This window comes from Crinia signifera, chromosome 11, assembly GCF_055691185.1.
Source record: "Crinia signifera chromosome 11, ASM5569118v1, whole genome shotgun sequence".
NCBI lineage: Eukaryota > Metazoa > Chordata > Amphibia > Anura > Myobatrachidae > Crinia > Crinia signifera.
In genome coordinates this window covers 116033211-116051106 of record NC_139227.1, presented here as the reverse complement: position 1 = coordinate 116051106, position 17896 = coordinate 116033211, and the positions used below count along the sequence as shown (strand labels likewise).

The 17896-nt window shown below is 49.3% G+C and overlaps 1 protein-coding gene across 1 annotated transcript in view; it reads right to left on the bottom strand.

The window, feature by feature from the left end:
- Positions 1-15705, bottom strand: part of NUP160 (nucleoporin 160) — a 35537-nt gene extending 19832 nt beyond the window's left edge. The window contains exons 1-13 of the mRNA XM_083164344.1: positions 15459-15705; positions 11624-11732; positions 8577-8787; positions 7475-7697; positions 7324-7399; positions 6244-6358; positions 5972-6130; positions 3419-3496; positions 3228-3331; positions 2565-2649; positions 1822-1890; positions 566-646; positions 206-376 (exon numbers count right to left, since the gene is read on the bottom strand). Of these exons, the coding sequence (XP_083020470.1) occupies positions 206-376; positions 566-646; positions 1822-1890; positions 2565-2649; positions 3228-3331; positions 3419-3496; positions 5972-6130; positions 6244-6358; positions 7324-7399; positions 7475-7697; positions 8577-8787; positions 11624-11732; positions 15459-15555 (1578 nt within the window). The 5' untranslated portion in view covers positions 15556-15705. The remainder of the gene's footprint in view (positions 1-205; positions 377-565; positions 647-1821; positions 1891-2564; positions 2650-3227; positions 3332-3418; positions 3497-5971; positions 6131-6243; positions 6359-7323; positions 7400-7474; positions 7698-8576; positions 8788-11623; positions 11733-15458) is intronic.
- Positions 15706-17896: the final 2191 nt, after the last annotated feature.

Sequence of the window (17896 nt, the reverse complement as noted above, 5' to 3'; positions counted from 1 at the left end):
ACGGTCTTATAACTTCACCCCCCTTTAGGGTGTAAGGACCAAGTTGCAGTAAGGTCGCCATGTGCAAATCCTACCAGGTTCTGTGCCCCCTTAATGTGACATAAGGGAAAACAAATGCACTGGGAACAATTCAAGTGATCTCTGTTATGTCACATGCCTTGCTACCATTGGTGGTCAGCGAAAGAGAATTATTATAAACACTCACCTTTTTAAGCAGGCAGATCATACTGGTATCAGGGTGCACGACCAGCGCCAAGGGACGGGACAGTTCCTCCTGGTACTGCAAGCAGCAGGTGTAGAATTTAGACCAGTAGTCCACTTGTAACTGGCGGAACTCCTCCTGAGACGTCTCATACGGCGTGACATGGCTGTGCAGCTACACGGGAGGAGAGAAGGTGCAATTACCCACGGGACCTACACCGGCCTCATTTATCCAGCAGTGTCATATAATAAAGGCCGGATGGGCATTTGTATACATCCATAATACACACTTAATCGCTTTGAAAAAATACACGCGAAGGAAACCCCTCTCCCAATGTAATTCTCAATGCTCATGAGACCTCACCTCTTTTTCGACGGTTAACGTGACCTCTTTCCTCATTTCCTCCCAGGAGAGATCCAAACTTCCGGTTCCCCTTTGATAAATCTTTTGGCATCAAAATGAACAAAAAAATTGAATAAAATAAAATGTAAAAAAATAAAATAAAAAAAAGTGATTTTCTGCCATAAAATTCAGTTACCACGGAAAAACAGCTCAAAAGTGTGGACAATGGTAAAGCAAACATCCTATCAGCACATAACAAGGAATGAGGCGTGTGATCACATATCAGCAGGTACAGGAAGTTATAGACGTATATTAACCTGTATAACACGTCAGGTCTGGGGCCTACACATGTAGCTATGCCTGTAGATGAGCGTTCTGAACAAACTGTCAGGGCAAGTGTTCTCCGGTTAATAACCAGCGTGCTAGTTATTAAATAGCTGAGAGAAAGCCGCACATTGCTAGCGCCCCCCACACACACAGCGATGTAGGGGCATTTTGCGAGCAAAAGTAACATCGTTCAGAAAATCTCTGCATATCCCTTCGTGTGTAGGGCCCATTACCCTGCTAGAGCTAGCATTACCTCTGCTGTCTGTATCACATTCTAGACAGGATCAAGGTGTGGACATACGGAGCAATTTTGGCTATGTAGTCAGTCAGTGAGTCAAAGGGGGGAAAGCAATCTGGGATCACGTCTGCCGATCCCCGCCGACTGCCGTGATCCTGGCCCATAACGACAGACGGGATTCAATGTCCCGCGATGGGCGCAAAGGGGGCGTGGCCGCGACAACGGCCGTGGATTGTCGATCTGCGGCCTGGATAACAACAATCCACGGCCGTTATCGGCAGAATGGGCCCGACAGCTTCTGAAGTCGGGCCCGTTCTGCCGTCATCCCGCATCAATGCTGTCGTTAATGACAGCACTGAATAGGGAGACGCCGCTATTTCCCACGTCGCAAATGGCGGCGGCACATTGCATACCCCCCAAAATGGCACTGTGTTTAGCCGCATCCGATGCTGATTTGATACCGATGCGTGGCCCTGGGATTGCACGTAGACATAGACTGTGCAGCACAGCCTTTTTCTACTGTCTCGTAACAAGGGCCATGCTGCACAATGCTGCATGCCCCCACTATCATTAGTCGTAACTCGGCTGCCGAATTGCTCCCTGTGCACACACCATAGCACATGAATGAAGAGGATACTATGAGCATTTACACTGGTACATTGACATAACTGAAAGCACTGTGTAACAAGGGAGCGGAATCTGCTGTAATTACCTGTAAGGCTTTATGTAGCGCAGCGACGGTGAACCGCCCGGGGGCAAACAGGCACTCTAAATACGTTTCCTATCGTTCAAATACAAAATAAATTCAATGAAAACCAACCAACGCCAAGGCAATAACAGAGCAACCACCAAGATGCCCACAATACATAGGTGATTAATTTCCACAACTATCCATTAAGCCAGGCATGTGCAAACTGTGGCCCTCCAGCTGTTGTGAAACTACAAGTCCCATCAGGCCTTGCCACAGTTTTGCTATTAGGGAATGCTAGATCTATGATAAGGCATGCTGGGATGTGTAGTTTCACAACAGCTGGAGGGCCACAGTTCGGACATGCCTGCATTAAGCTGACACAAGTCGACACCCAGTGTATACATTTACACATATCACACAGATTCATTCTCACTAATATATAGAATTTAGCTGGCCATACATCTACAGATCGATTCTCAGATTGGGCTGGTTGGAATAAAAACCTGGTAATGGATGAGAGCAAATGACAGTTGACCATTTGCTTTGAAATGCTGGAAAACTGCCGAAAACTGTCATTCAGATATTACCAGGTGTTTGTTCCAACCAGCCCAATCTGACAATCGACCTGTAGATATATGGCCACCTTAACTGTGCACAAGCATCCATCCAACCGCATTAGACCTTATTAGCATAAGAGACAGACTGAGGGTTTGCTTGCCAATAGTGAGTAAAATAAATCGATCGGGAGAGTATCGGATACACACCCTGGGGTCTTGCTCATCTCCGACGGCTAGCTCCTCCTCTGGCAGAGGGATGATGAACACTTGGTTCCACTGGCCAGCTTGGTTACTGAAATTTAAATACAATTATCTGAAACTGGAAATAAGCTCAATTCCTTCATTTACCAGGACACGTTGATGAACAATGGAAATGTACGATTCAGAAGAGAAATAAAATGATACATCTAGACTTCTTTCGCGTTAAACAGACCTTCTTGTAGGTTGACACTATGAAGGACAACATACATTATGTCGACCACTAAAAGTCAACAGGGCTTCGGTCAAACTTTTGCCGTAAGTCAACATCGACACTGTATCGGTGTACCGCGTTCCCTCATGGCTCGCGGGACACCAATACAGTGTCGATGTTGACTTACGGCAAAATTCAGGGGGGAAAAAAAACACGTGAAAAACTCATGTCAACATTCCCATTGTCGACCAAATGCTTGTGTTGACCTTAGCCATGTTTATATAATAACTACTCAAACCGAGGGCCTGACTCACGTAAGTAAAGCAAAAATAGCGAGCAACCAGGCACAACCATGCCGCACCGCCGGAGCAAGGGGAGAACCGTACAGACTAGATTTAAACGCAATTAATTCTAAAATCACAAATTTGACGGCAGAGGAAGATTTAAGGTCTACTCACTGTTCAAAATTAATATGTTTCACAACAGTTTGGTTTTCCTCATCGAGCCACAGAGCCCAAATATCAGTGGTCGTCAGCGTAAACGTAAAGTCCACCAACGTTTCCTGGAGAGAAGAGGGGATTTAAATTCTATCCATCTAAAATCGGAGAATTAAGCATAGAAGACGTGTATTATAAGTGCCGCTCTTCACCTGGCTTGTGAATATGGAGGAGATGTGATCCAAGCTGTACCGATTTCTTTCAGCAGTGACCAGCTGGCACACGCAGAACTGCAACGGGGGAGAGAGGAGCATCGGGCCTCTTAGTCACATTAATAAGAAACATTCATTCACGTGGATTTGTGCATGAAATCTATTCACCGAGAGGATCCCTGTATCACCCCACATGTCCGACCTGTGTTTCGCGTGTCAGTAAAATCAAGCAGTCACAGTTCATACCAATGAAATCAATGGGCCCCCTGTCACAGATCTACAGGTAGTGCTGTTCCCTAGCAAATTAAGTCAACCCGGTATATTGAAATGACTGTAAATGGCTCTAGCTTGTCCCACACAAGTTGTAAAAACCTACTGTAGGAAGGAAGCTGCATTTCCCCAACCGACTGCAAACATAAATTAGTACATAAGATATCAGGTTCTCAATGCACAAGTGGGTTGCCCCGGGGGGAAAACACCAGACTTTCAGGTACTCGGGCAATAGTCGTTCTCACCATCCTGAGCTCCGTCCAACAGACTGACGTGTTTCCACTTTGCTCGGGTCTTTATCAAAATTAAAACCTTTCTGGACCTTGATAAAGACTCAAGCAGGGTAGAAACACGGCGGTCTGTTAGACGGAGCCCGACGCGGTGTAAACGACTATTGCCCGAGTAGCTGGAAGTCTGGTCTGGACAAACCGCTTGCGCATTGAGAACTCTGGTAGTACTTGGAGTTCAGCCGCCTGGGACAACTCCGTTATTTCTCCTTGAAGGTGTGATCTGCAATATTTTTAAGTGTATTATTGTATTTTCAATTGTACTTTACTAGGCACAATTGTTATCTGTTTCCCTGCATGGCAAGTTATGTAATAATTTATTTTTATTTATTAACACTTTCTTAGGTACTTGTTTCCTAGCACGGCCACAAATCTTGGCCATCGGGGGTAATATGAGTGGCCTGCGACGCGACCGACGCGATGCCCCCGATTTTTCCATTGAAATGCATTGAAAACAGTGAAAAAATCGGGTCGGTCGCGTCGTGTGCACCTAAAAATGCTTAAATGGTCCAGACGCGATGCCCCCGATTTCCCCATAGGGAACAATGTTAAATGCCTCAATTTACCCGCGATGACCACGATTTCCCATAGGAAACAATGTTAAATGGATCAATTTACCCAAATCAGCATAGGAACAATAGTAAATGGGCCAAAAACACCCCTGAACATTGAAATGTCCCCCCAAAAGTAGTTGACGCCACCCCGCCATCAACGTGAACCCGAAGCGTGGCGAGCGCAGCGAGCCCGCGAGGGGCGGCGGTACGCGTCCTCCGACCTTTTCATGCCCTACTATCCACTAGGGCGTGGAGTGAGAATAGAATAGTGTGGCGAGCGCAGCGAGCCACCGAGCCCGAAGCGTGGCGAGCGCAGCGAGCCCCGCGAGGGGACGCAGATACCTTCACAGGTAAACGCGTCCCTTCGCGGGCTTCCCAGGTGTCCGCGTCGCCATGGACACCTGGGAAGCCCGCGAGGGGACGCGTATAACTGTGAAGGTATCCGCGTGCGCTCGCCACGCTTCGGGCTCGGTGGCTCGCTGCGCTCGCCACACTATTCTATTCTCACTCTACGCCCTAGTGGATAGTAGGGCATGAAAAGGTCGGAGGACGCATACCGCTGCGCTCGCCACGCTTCGGGTTCACGTTGATGGCGGGGTGGCGTCAATAACTTTTGGGGGGACATTTCAATGTTCAGGGGTGTTTTTGGGCCATTTACCATTGTTCCCTATGATAATTTGGCTAAATTGAGCCATTTCACATTGTTTCCTATGGGAAATCGTGGTCATCGCGGGTAAATTGAGGCATTTAACATTGTTCTCTATGGGGAAATCGCGGGCATCGCGTCTGGCCATCGCACCCGATTTTTTTTAGCGGCCGCGATGGCCCCGATTTTACCCCCGATGACCGCGATTCTGATCGGTGTGGCCGTGCTAGGAAACAAGTACCCTTTCTTATATAGCGCACACATATTCCGCAGCGCTGTACAGAGAATATTTGACCATTCACATCAGTCCCTGCCCCAGTGGAGCTTAAAATCTATATTCCCTACCACATGTACATGCACACACAGACATTCTAGGGGCAATTTTGTTAGGAGTCAATTAGCCTACCGGTATATTTTTGGATTGTGAGAGGAAACCCATGCAAGCATGGGGAGAAAATATAAACTCCACACAGTTAGGGCCATGGTGGGAATCAAACCCATGTCCTCAGCACAGTGAGGCAGTAATGCTATAACTATTACACCATTGTGTTTGCAGTCTGTTTGGTGACGGTTAAGGGATAACCTCCTAGTGCACTACTATATAAATAGATGTGCGCAGATTGGGGGTCACACAATCGTTGTTTTTTGATCGTTTAAACATTAAAGCATTCATAGAAAGACACCACATAATTTTAGTGGCAATCTGGCCACATACTGGCATCCATAACCCGAATAAGTAGGGGCAGCACGAATCACCAGCCATCCATAGTAACAGAGAGACCGACCATGCATGTACCTGTCCTTGTCTGGGCGTGTGCAAGTATACCCCAAGGTACAGTCCTATTGACGTAGAGAATGCCAGTCTCAACTTGTGGCCGATACCCGGTGTTTGGCGCAGTTCCTTACTAACAGGAACAAACTGCAGCATGTCCACCACCATCAGGCACATCTGGTCCTGAAATTTACAAGAACAAAATAATTGTTACCAGTGAGCAAGAAAACCAAAAAAAAAAAAAAAAAGGTATATACCCATTACATTTATAAATGTTGGTTTTAATGAGCAATTACCTTGTAAGACCACATGCGGAGTTTGTGATCCTGGCACAGCGCGAACAGGAAAGCGTCATGTTTAAGGCAGTGAACTGCCAGACTTACGGGGTGATAGGGAAGGCCCTGGTCTCCTCTGCAGGCAGGAAAGAGCCAGTAGTACAAATTAGAATTCACTTCATGCTACGTTAATGCCGTCTCTTTTAAATGTTCTTCCATTACAGGCTATTAAAACCTTGCAGAACCATAACTAAAATATTAGGGTATGGGTCATTGGGTCAAAATAGGTCGTCAAGGCTATGGTGGACATGGTTGGGAGGTTGACACAAGCATTAGGTCAACAAGAGTTTTTCACATTTTTTGTCCCAAATGTCGACATGGATACGTGTTCAGTGTCCGCTCGCCATGCTTCAGGCAGACCAATTTATTCTCCCACCACACCATGGTGGATGGTTGGGCATGAAAGTCAGCTAGAAAAAACCATGCCAACCTTTTGACTGTGGACTTAATGCTTGTGTCAACCTTCCGAGCAAAGTCTACCTTATCCATGTCGACCTGAGGCCTGTCGACATTCAGTGGTCAATCCAATGCATGTCAACCTAAATCAGGCATGTCCAACCTGGGGCCCTCCAGCTGTTGTGAAACTACACATCCCAGCATGCCTTGCAATAGTTTCAGCATTCCCTAATAGCAATACTATGGCAAGGCATGCTGGGATGTGTCGTTTCACAACAGCTGGAGGGCCGCAGGTTGGACATGCCTGACCTAAATAGTGTCAACCCAAAATCCCAAATCCATATCCCAAAAAAATTCAGTTGTTAAAAGTAAAAAAAACAAAAAACATTTAAACTAAATAAAAGATTATTGGTTAAGCAAAATCCAGAACTGAAACCTATGAGCCCGTTCCAGTACACACCGGTCCTGAAGGATCAGGCAGGTTCCAGCACAGAACGACGCACAGCGATCACATCTCAATTAAAAGTCCAACATTCATCGTCTGCCAGATAACGCATGGGAAACTAAAGGCAAATGAACTAAACTATGACGATCTCGCCCAAACAAATCTTAAGCTTACATATTAGAAGCACAGGTCGTACTGACCGTATAGCGGTGGGTATCCACCCAGTTAGCATCTGCATCGCTCGCGTTTCCTTCAGCTCCACAGTCGTCACCACCCCTAAGGAAAAAGCCATAATGAACACAAATCCACAACCCATCAACAACAGCAGCGGTGCTTGCCAAGTAATATTACCGTCAACATCGTAAGCAGGCATCTTGACGACAAGGATGCCACCAGAGCTGGATGGGAAGGCGAAGAGCGCCTCTCCTTCGCTGCTGAGCCAGGCGGCGGAGGCACTGGAATTCTGTGCACGCCCAGGCATCAGAGGGATCACGTAGCTGTTGGAAGGATCTCTATAGTTCATCTTCCCAATATCTGTAAATATGGATTGCATATGACTTTCTGTAATGATTTCCTAAAAAAAAAAAAAAAATCATTGTTAAGGTTTCAATATTCATTCATAAAAAGAGTGTCAAAATTAAAGGTGCACCTGTCACACAGACACTTGGTGCCCTGGAGGATCAACAAACAGCTTTTCCCCCAGGTGGCAGGATTGTATGCGGATATATATCCTTTTGCATGCGATATATCGCACATGATCCCATTCCCCACTGCCAGGAGGCTGACTGGGGTCGGACGTGCAACCAGATCCGATCACCGTCGCCGATCCACATTGGACAGCGAATCGGATCGAATGGCAAACTCGTGAGATTTGGCCACTCCCCCCCCCCCCCCCCCCCCCAATTTCTCGTCGTAATTGGGTTAAAAGTTGTGAAATCGCACTAGTGTACAACCAGCTTAAAGATCAGTTATGTGGTGGGGGACGAGGTTGTTCTTCTGTTTGTCACATTTTATAATAGTCAGCCACCAGCACTGGTTTTGCCCATCACATTGACCATAAATAATTTTGCGTGGACCTGGACCACCAACCGTGGCACCTCTCACCAGCTAGAGAATCACTGATCTAAATAGCGGTGATTACCTTAAACCCAACCTCTTATTTTCCTGCCCGATTTCCAAATGCACCATTTGGCATTAGAAATGTTTAATTAAATTGGGTTTACCAACTTATTATCAGTATCCTTTGCCTTATTTTACTATTAAATGTACCAACCTTTCTGGTAAGGTTGGTACCTAAAGGGCAACCATGTACGACCTGCAGGCCCTCTTCCCCCATGGCTAGGATAGGTAATTGGTGACACATAGTGCAATGTGCACCTGCGGTGTGGACACTGATCTACCAGAAAGACACAGGTGGTAGACTCTGAACTGCCATCTACAACATAATACGTACACTTCTGTACATGCAGGAAGGGTGAGGCAGAACCAGCCGGTGAACCGTCTGATTTGTTAGGATCAGGATGATCACGTTACTCTGCGTCTCACATATGTGCACCCCACCAGGTAAAATGGAGCAGTTGAGGATTTTGAGGCGGACGGCATTATTTAGGAGATTGATATCCAAAGATTCTTCCACCAGTTCTAACGTGTCAGCATTCGAAGTCCTGGAGAAATGAAAGAACAAAGCCGGAAACAAATGGAAATTACTACATGGACCGGGAACATCATCTCTCATATACAGAACACACTGTCCTTTAGCTACCCTAGTCTAACTCCAAATACGTCTGGACCAGACTGCTGTAGCCCCCGGCTCCCTGGGGATTACAAGCTGGAGAAAGCAGATACCAGAGAATTAACGGAAACTGATACAAAAATACAGTTTTTGTTTTAGTTCAGGCATAGCCAAACGATGGCCCTCCAGCTGTTGTGAAATTACAAGTCCCATCATGCCGTACCACAGTTTTGGTATAAGGAACTGCTAAAACTGTGGCAAGGTATGCTGGGATGTGTAGTTTCACAATAGCTGGAGGGCCATATTTTGGCCATGCCTGTTTTAGTTACTTCAAGAAAACTCTCTCTCCATGGACCAGATGTAATAAAGTTTCAAAAAGTTAAAAAAAAAATTCCAGCCAACTAGCTCCTCCCTCACCTAATCGCCGCTCCCTGCCCATCCCGCAGACAGCGGAAGACTGTCAATCACTGATACTCTGCTGCTGTCCTGCTTCCTTTTTTGCAGGACCTAGTCGCACAAAATAATTTATAATCTTTACTTTGCTGCTAAAGAAGCATCTCCAAACCTTTATCTTCTCCAAGGCTTAGTATATAGAGGATTTGGCTTCATCCTTAAATGGCTAGAAACTGCTCTGGTGTAGCACATGGAATACTAGACAACCCCAAACAGAGCCACAACCTGACTTACTGAAGTTCTCCTTGAATTCAATAACTCTGGGCGGGTCAAACCGGTCCTCGAGATCTACCAACCGGTCACATCTTCCAGCCCATCTAGCTGGTGCCCAGGTCTAGTTATTACTAACTAGGGTGGCTAATCCCGGGATCGGCGGTATCCCGGGATTTGAATCCCAGGATTAGACTAGTCTAATTCTGGGCAGCGTCTGAGCACTTGTTCAGACGCTGCCCAGCTGCTCCCGTCCTGGCTGTGCAGCTCAGACGCGCAGCGTGATGCAGTCACACTGTGCAGCCAAGTGGTCACGCCCCCGCACCGCTGCTGTCTCTGAGAACCCGCCTGCTGCTGTGACCAGGTTAGGTTACCCTCACAGACTCTTTCTTCCATTGCCTGTGTGCAGCCGGGACCATGCGGCTGTCCTCTATCATGTGTGCCCGGACCCTCTCCCACATACACACAGCATGTACGTGTGTGTAACTAGCAGTACATTTGGAGGGCATTGTCAGGCATTAGGTAAAGGCAGCTCCCACAGGGAGGTCTATATATAATGTGCAGGAACTAATTTTTTTTTTTATTAGGGAGGCCAATCCCGGGATTGAGCATTTTTCAATCCCGAATACCCCGGGATTGGCCTCCCTATAACTAACGGTCACATATTCAAATATATGCTGCATTCAATCCTAACTGGCATTTTATAGATCCACAGGTGCCCTAGAAAACAAAGACTGTTGGTAACTCTGAAAGCACTGGTCTGACCACCGCTGCAATATAATTCAATCCCTCTATACTCCATGGGACCTAATGATGGATGCTGCATTGGCACAAAGATATTTGGGATTCCCACACGTAACTATTTAGCATACACACGAAGGGCAAGATGTATCCAGCTTAAATAAAGTGATAAAGTGGAGTGTGTTAAACAACCAGCTAATCAGCTCCCAACTGTCATGTTACAGGGTTCTAAAAAGGACAGTTAGGATCTGAAGCTTCTTACATCTGGCCATGTATATTTTACTAGTTATTGCTACATTAACTAAAAACATAATCCCTGAATAAATCATTATTTATGTTCAGTGTTGTGCTTTTATATAAATTGATTTAAGTTGTTTTATATTTAGCCTTTTGTTAGGTATTTTAAGATTACATACATTTTTAATTCAACTTTTTTTATCTTAATCTCTAGCCTTAATAACTATTTATTGCTTCATGGGTGCTCTAATGGTTGTGACTAGTTCCCCTTTGCCGTAAGGACCTGGGAAGTAGAGGAGGCGGGGAGAGGAGGAGCAAGGTCGGAACAAGGGACCCAAACGTTCCCTCACTGACTCTCTTTGGGCACGGTGGCTCGCTCCGCTCTGCTCGCCACCTGCTTACTAAAGGCAGCCAGTGGTGGCGTGGCTAGTGAAGGAGCAAGCCCTCCGGCCAGTATTTTATGGCAATCTCTTACCTTGATCCACGTTACACAGCACCGTGACGCTCGTTGTCACATGGTACGTTGACGTCATAGGGTCCTTTCGGCGAAGAGGAACTAGCCGATACCGTGCTCTAATACCCCAGCCTTCCCTATATCATTAGGGATGGAATATTCCGTTACAGCGCAGACAGACCTGACACCCACTGGGAATAACTCTGTCCACTGTGTAAGGAGTGGATAATTAGAAGATAGATTTGAATGTGTCAATGGGCGAGTGATTAGACATGACAGCACCGCAGGAGATTTTGCAACAATACAATGAGTGGGATTGTTAGCGGATATTAACACATCCGCAGCTATGGATGACTTCTAGCAGAAACGTCAGCACAGACTAAAGGTGCCCATACACTAGTAAGATTCATCTTCAGATCTGGCTGGTTGGAACAAAAACATGGTTATGGATGAGTGACAGTTTGTCAGTTTTCCAGCATTTCCAAGCAAATGGTGAACTGTCATTTGCTCTTATCCATAACCATGTTTTTGTTCCAACCAAACAGATCTGAAGATAAATCTGCGTGTGTATGGCCACCTTTAGTCTGGTCTGTCAGTAGGCCAGAAACACGAGACCTGAATAGATTAAGGCATAGTAAATGATTACAGAACCAGGTTATAATAAGCGTCTCACCAGTGTAAGAACCGATTCCTTGTAGCGGATAAGATACTGCTGCTCTCTTTGTAGTAATAACCGCCTGCACTTTCACTATATTTTTGGCCTCCAACCACAGGCTTGACACCTACAATAAAAACAAGCCTCTATTACAGATGGCGACTTATTGCAACCTCGTATACACACAAATAAGTAGCAATATGGTAAATAATGATTCAATTTCAAGAAATTATCTAGAACATCGATGCAATATTTTAGTATACTCACAGCATCAATTTGGACTAATGAAGACTTAATGAATCCCAGGACTACCCTGATTGATGAATTAAAATTGATTTGCATGTGGATGAGTATTTGCAGGAGAGGAGAACTCTTCCCTGGTGGAAAATATTCAGGGGGGTCTGCTTGTGGCTCCACAGTAGACCTCTATGGAATCGGTATTATAATAGACCCATGTGGACTGGGCACCACCCCGCACCCCTGCGGGAAGCAAGCGGCTCCACCGCGCACCCCTGCGGGAAGCAAGCGGCTCCACCGCGCACCCCTGCGGGAAGCAAGCGGCTCCACCGCCCACCCCGTTCGGGAATGCAATAGGCTCCACCAGGCACCCCTGCGGGAAGCAAGCGGCTCCACCATGCACCCCTGCGGGAAGCAAGCGGCTCCACCGCGCACCCCTGCGGGAATGCAAGCGGCTCCACCGCGCACCCCTGCGAAAAGCAAACGGCTCCACCGCGCACCCCTGCGAAAAGCAAGCGGCTCCACCGCGCACCCCTGCGGAAAGCAAGCGGCTCCACCGCGCACCCCTGCGAAAAGCAAGCGGCTCCACCAGGCACCCCTGCGAAAAGCAAGCGGCTCCACCGCGCACCCCTGCGGAAAGCAAGCGGCTCCACCGCGCACCCCTGCGAAAAGCAAACGGCTCCACCGCGCACCCCTGCGAAAAGCAAGCGGCTCCACCGCGCACCCCTGCGGGAAGCAAGCGGCTCCACCGCGCACCCCTGCGGGAAGCAAGCGGCTCCACCGCGCACCCCTGCGGGAAGCAAGCGGCTCCTCCGCGCACCCCTGCGGGAAGCAAGCGGCTCCACCGCGCACCCCTGCGGGAAGCAAGCGGCTCCACCGCGCACCCCTGCGGGAAGCAAGCGGCTCCACCGCGCACCCCTGCGGGAAGCAAGCGGCTCCACCGCGCACCCCTGCGGGAAGCAAGCGGCTCCACCGCGCACCCCTGCGGGAAGCAAGCGGCTCCACCGCGCACCCCTGCGGGAAGCAAGCGGCTCCACCGCGCACCCCTGCGGGAAGCAAGCGGCTCCACCGCGCACCCCTGCGGGAAGCAAGCGGCTCCACCGCGCACCCCTGCGGGAAGCAAGCGGCTCCACCGCGCACCCCTGGTGGAAGAGGCTCCACCATGAAGATCAGTCCTTAACGGACTGCAGCAAATCTTCTATAGAAATACTCAATGGAGGCAATTCAGTTGATGGCAATGAGGTGTCAGAAAAGTGGTACAAAGAAAAACATTTAACTTGGCAGTGGCAGGTGGGGAGTTTGACTGGGGCGGTACACCTGTCAAACCGTAACACAGGTGTCCTAAGGTGAGCTGAGGGAGGACAGAAACCTCCCGTGGAGCAGAAGGGCAATCAATGATTCCATGGACAGCGGAGGCTCAGATGGGTTCCCTCCACCAATGGCACAGCATACCTGATTATTATTATTACAAAGAACAGGGAAAACCATCAGTTGGTAAACCATCGATGACCACTTGCCAAAACGCCGTTCATGGCAATCATCAATGGATCTACATTTAACCTTGCACTAGACAGGGTTGTACACTATAGTGGGGTCAATTCAATGCAGAATGATGTGAATAGCACCGGGCCAGAGAATGCCGGTACTTGCGGGTGTTTAGTAGTGAGTACCAGCATTTTCCGACTCAAGTGCCTCCCGTAGTGCTGTTTGCATCACGTTAGGGCAGTTTTGTCACACTCCTCCGCGGTTGCGAGCTGAAATCCACCTGATGTTGTTTGTGATTAGAATATTCGGTACTTGTGGAGTATCACGGCTCCCATCGCATGCCATATATAGTGGCATGTGATTGGATGCTATTTTTGCAGTTTTTTACCCTTTTTTTTTTACAAAATCGCATGCGATCGCATCACTTGCGTTTTTTAACAGAAAAGCATCCAAATGCATTGAAATTAGTATCAAACATGTTCAATGGCCCCCAAATGTCATTTTTGAGGCTGTACCACCCACACTATCAACGCGAACCCGAAGTGTGGTGAGCGCAGCGAGCCCGCGAGGGGCGGCGGTACGCGTCCTACGACCTTTTCATACCCCCACTATCCACGTCGGCGTGGAGTTGAGAATAGAAAGTGTGGCGAGCGCAGCGAGCCCCGCGGACACCTGTGAAGCCCGCGAGGGGACGCGTATACCTGTGAAGGTATCCGTGTCCCCTCGCTGCGCTCGCCACACTTTCTATTCTCAACTCCACGCCGACGTGGATAGTGGGGGTATGAAAAGGTCGGAGGACGCGTACCGCTGCGCTCGCCACGCTTCGGGTTCGCGTTGATAGTGGGGGTGGTACAGCCTCAAAAATGACATTTGGGGGCCATTGAACATGTTTGATACTAATTTCAATGCATTTGGATGCTTTTCTGTTAAAAAACGCATGCGATTTTTTGCTATGCGATGCACATCGTGGGAGCCGTGATTATCCACAAGTACTGAATATTCACATTGTACTGAGTAGAATTGACCCCAATGAGTGACGTTGCGTTACTTCTTGGCTATATGCGCAGCTGGATGATTCTATAGATCTATGGATTATTTAGCTGTAGAGGTGCAAATACATGCTGCGTATCAACAGTAGAGGGTAAGCAGGATAATGCCTATTGTTTAGTGGTAATGGGTAAGTCAGACAGTGTAGCAATAAAGAATTAGCAAGGCAGTGTAACAGTACATAGTCAGCAAAGCACAGAGTAGCAAAAAGGAGGAATGTAGGGCACAACGTGGCAGCACTAAAGGGTAAGCAGGCACAATGTGGCTGCAGTATAGAATAAGCAGGGTACAGGGTAGCAGTCCGGGGTAAGCAAGAGTGGAGTCTGCCTGGCACATTGTGGCAGGACGGGGTCACCCGGCCACAGGGTGGCTGCAGGATGCTGTCAGCAGGAAAATTATGGCAGGATGGGCCCAGCAGGGCACAGAGTGGCAGCAGGATGGGGTCAGCAGGGGACAGTAGAGCACAGGGTGGCAGCAGAATACCCCGGGTCACAGGGTGGCAGCAGGATGGGGTTAGTAGGGTAAAGGGTGGCAGCAGGATGGGGACAATATGGCACAGGGGACAGTAGGGCACTGGGTGGCAGCAGGATACCCCGGGTCACAGGGTGGCAGCAGGATGGGGTTAGTAGGGTAAAGGGTGGCAGCAGGATGGGGACAATATGGCACAGGGGACAGTAGGGCACTGGGTGGCAGCAGGATACCCCGGGTCACAGGGTGGCAGCAGGATGGGGTTAGTAGGGTAAAGGGTGGCAGCAGGATGGGGACAATATGGCACAGGGGACAGTAGGGCACAGGGTGGCAGCAGGATGGGGTTAGTAGGGTAAAGGGTGGCAGCAGGATGGGGACAATATGGCACAGGGGACAGTAGGGCACAGGGTGGCAGCAGGATGGGGTCAGCAGGGCACAGGGTGGCAGCAGTGCACAGGGTGGCAGGACGATGGGATAAACAGGGCACAGCGTAGCTGGACGTGATAAGATGGGCTCATGGTGGCAGCAGCACGGGGTAAGCTGTGGGTATACAGGCCGGGTCAGTACCAGCCCCGCAGTAACCCCGCAATGACATACTCCCAGTGACGGCGCATACCGGGGCTGAGGGTGAGATCCCGGACGTTCCTCCTGATCTCCCTCTCCGCTCCACTCAGCTCAGTAAAGCTCCGTTCCAGGACCACAGAGGCCGCCATGTTCCCGTCCGGGAGGCGCGGTGCTCGCTGGGAGGCGGGGCATGGGGGCTTGCCGCCCAATCTTTCACTTGAAAATGACACACAGTGGTGAAAGCACGCCGGGGTCAGAGGTACTGTAGGAGGACTCCGGCTCCGCCATGCTTGCAGGACTCTATCATTCATTCCAAGTCGGCCATGGTTAGTACTGGCAGTGTGGCGCTCTGGATGACCATTGTAGCATTCACTCCGAGGAGTCAGCCATGCTTATTGCTGGCATCGAGTGTAGCATGTATTCCGGGTCAGCCATGTTTAGTGCTGGCACATAGCATCATTCTGGATCTGCTTTAGCATATATCATCTCATTCTCTATCAGTCCATTCATTTAATTTCGAGTTAGCCACCGAGCCACGGCTATTCCCATAAGCGTGCAGTTTTGCTATTCTGGAATACTAAAATTATTGCAAGGAATGCTGCAATGTGTAGTTTCATAACAGCTGGAGGGCCATAGTTTGGACATGCTGCCTGCCTGCATGCATGGTGCTGCACTGACAGTATTATAACATCATACCTCCCAACTTCTTGACTGTTTGAAGTGGGACCCTCGCAAAAGGGGGCATGGCCTATGCAAATGAGGGTATATCATATGCAAATTATGCAGCCGCCGGGCCATGCGCCCTTTTTTCACCCTCTAATGCACAGCGTCTATTCCTTCATGCTGGGGGGACTCCCAATTGGCCCCCCTATCTCAATGGAAAACTGCCAACCCCGGGAGGGGGCGGGACTGTCCCAAAAATTTGAGACGGTCCCGCAAAAAACGGGACTGTTGGGAGGTATGTAACATATGTCCCAGTATGACCCTCTGCAGGAGGGACACAACGCCCTGTTCCTGGATTTACCCATGAATGTATGATTGCCATCACCTGTGTTAAACCAGGTGTAAGGGCCAGCAGAGACGATACAGGACCTGCCCTCTGACTCTGTTGCCCCAGTTCGGTGTCAGTGAATATGTGTGGTGCTAAGCTTCACCTTTAACCGCCCAGGCTGTAAGGGCGAATTAGGTCCGCCCAGACTCCGTTGCAGTCAGGTCTTAAGAGGGACAACACCTTCACTGAGGCAGACTGGGCGCAAGAGGGAAACTAACCCCAACACGGACAGGCTGGAACCACCCTGAGGAGGCCCAGGTGAGAGAACCTACGCCAGGTGCTGCTGAGTGTCTGGACAATAACAACCAGTAACTATTTGAACACCGTGGTGGTGTAACCTCAGTGTGAACGCAACAATGCACAGAGGTGGTATATAAATAAAAGCAAATGCAACAATGCACAGAGATGAGATATAAATAACTGTGTCAGGCGCCGGGGGCACGCTCTGGCAGGGAAGGGGTGCCCGGCCGCCCGACAGCGCAGCGTCTGGTTGCTCGGCAACCAGAGACGCTAGCCGTCTCCACGTCAGGACGCAACCCCCGGCAGAAGCCGTCGGGGTTGCTAGGCAACGTAGGACGCCTCTGACAGGCGCCGGAAACACTTCTTCCTGCTCTGGCGTTGCTGGGCAGCGTGTGGGACGCTGTCCAGCGCGCGTTATCCCAGCAGGGATTAATTAGGCTACTGCCCATTGGTCACACTCCCTTTTTAAGGGGAGTCAGTTCAGCCAGACCCCGCCGATGATAGCTTCCGCTCTGACGCTGTCATCTGCCTGATCCCCGCTTCTCCTGTTCCCGTGCCTGTCTGCTTGCTGCTTGGAGCCATCCTGATCCTGACAGTCAGTTCCTGGTACTGTAAGTTCCCCTTTTGGGGGTCTGGTTCTTTCCCCTTTTGCCAGTTGCCCGCCTGGGTATTATTTGGTTTAGTAACCCTCCGTTTTGATTTCTTGTGGGCATCTCCAGCAGTTGCTGGGTGTTCAGTTACCCTGTCTGGGGTTTTCCAGTTTGGGTTATCTTCTTTGTTCTGTGTTAGTGCGTATCGTTTCGTTGTGTGCTTTGGTGTGGTGTATTTATATTGTGTATGCGACGTGGTCGCAGTTGGTGGCGACTAGGTCGCTGGCGCCTTTAACCGCGTTAGTTAGCTTCGGCAAGTTGCCTTTTTCCTTAATTTCAGTTAGGGTCCCTCAGCTAGATTATCCTTTTGACTGTACCCTGAGGGGGTCCCCGGTTCTTTGTTCTTACCTAACTCCTGGCTGCACCGGAGCTAGGGCGGGCTTAACTCGCCCTCCCAAACATGGCGGCTACAGGCGAAGCCTAGTTCTCGCAGGAACCGGTCACCCAACTCCGGGGGTCAACAGAGGTAGCGTAGGACTCCGCCGTGGCTGTCCTAAACAGCAGTCCCGGCTGCGGGTGCACACCCGAAACGTAACATTATCATCGGCC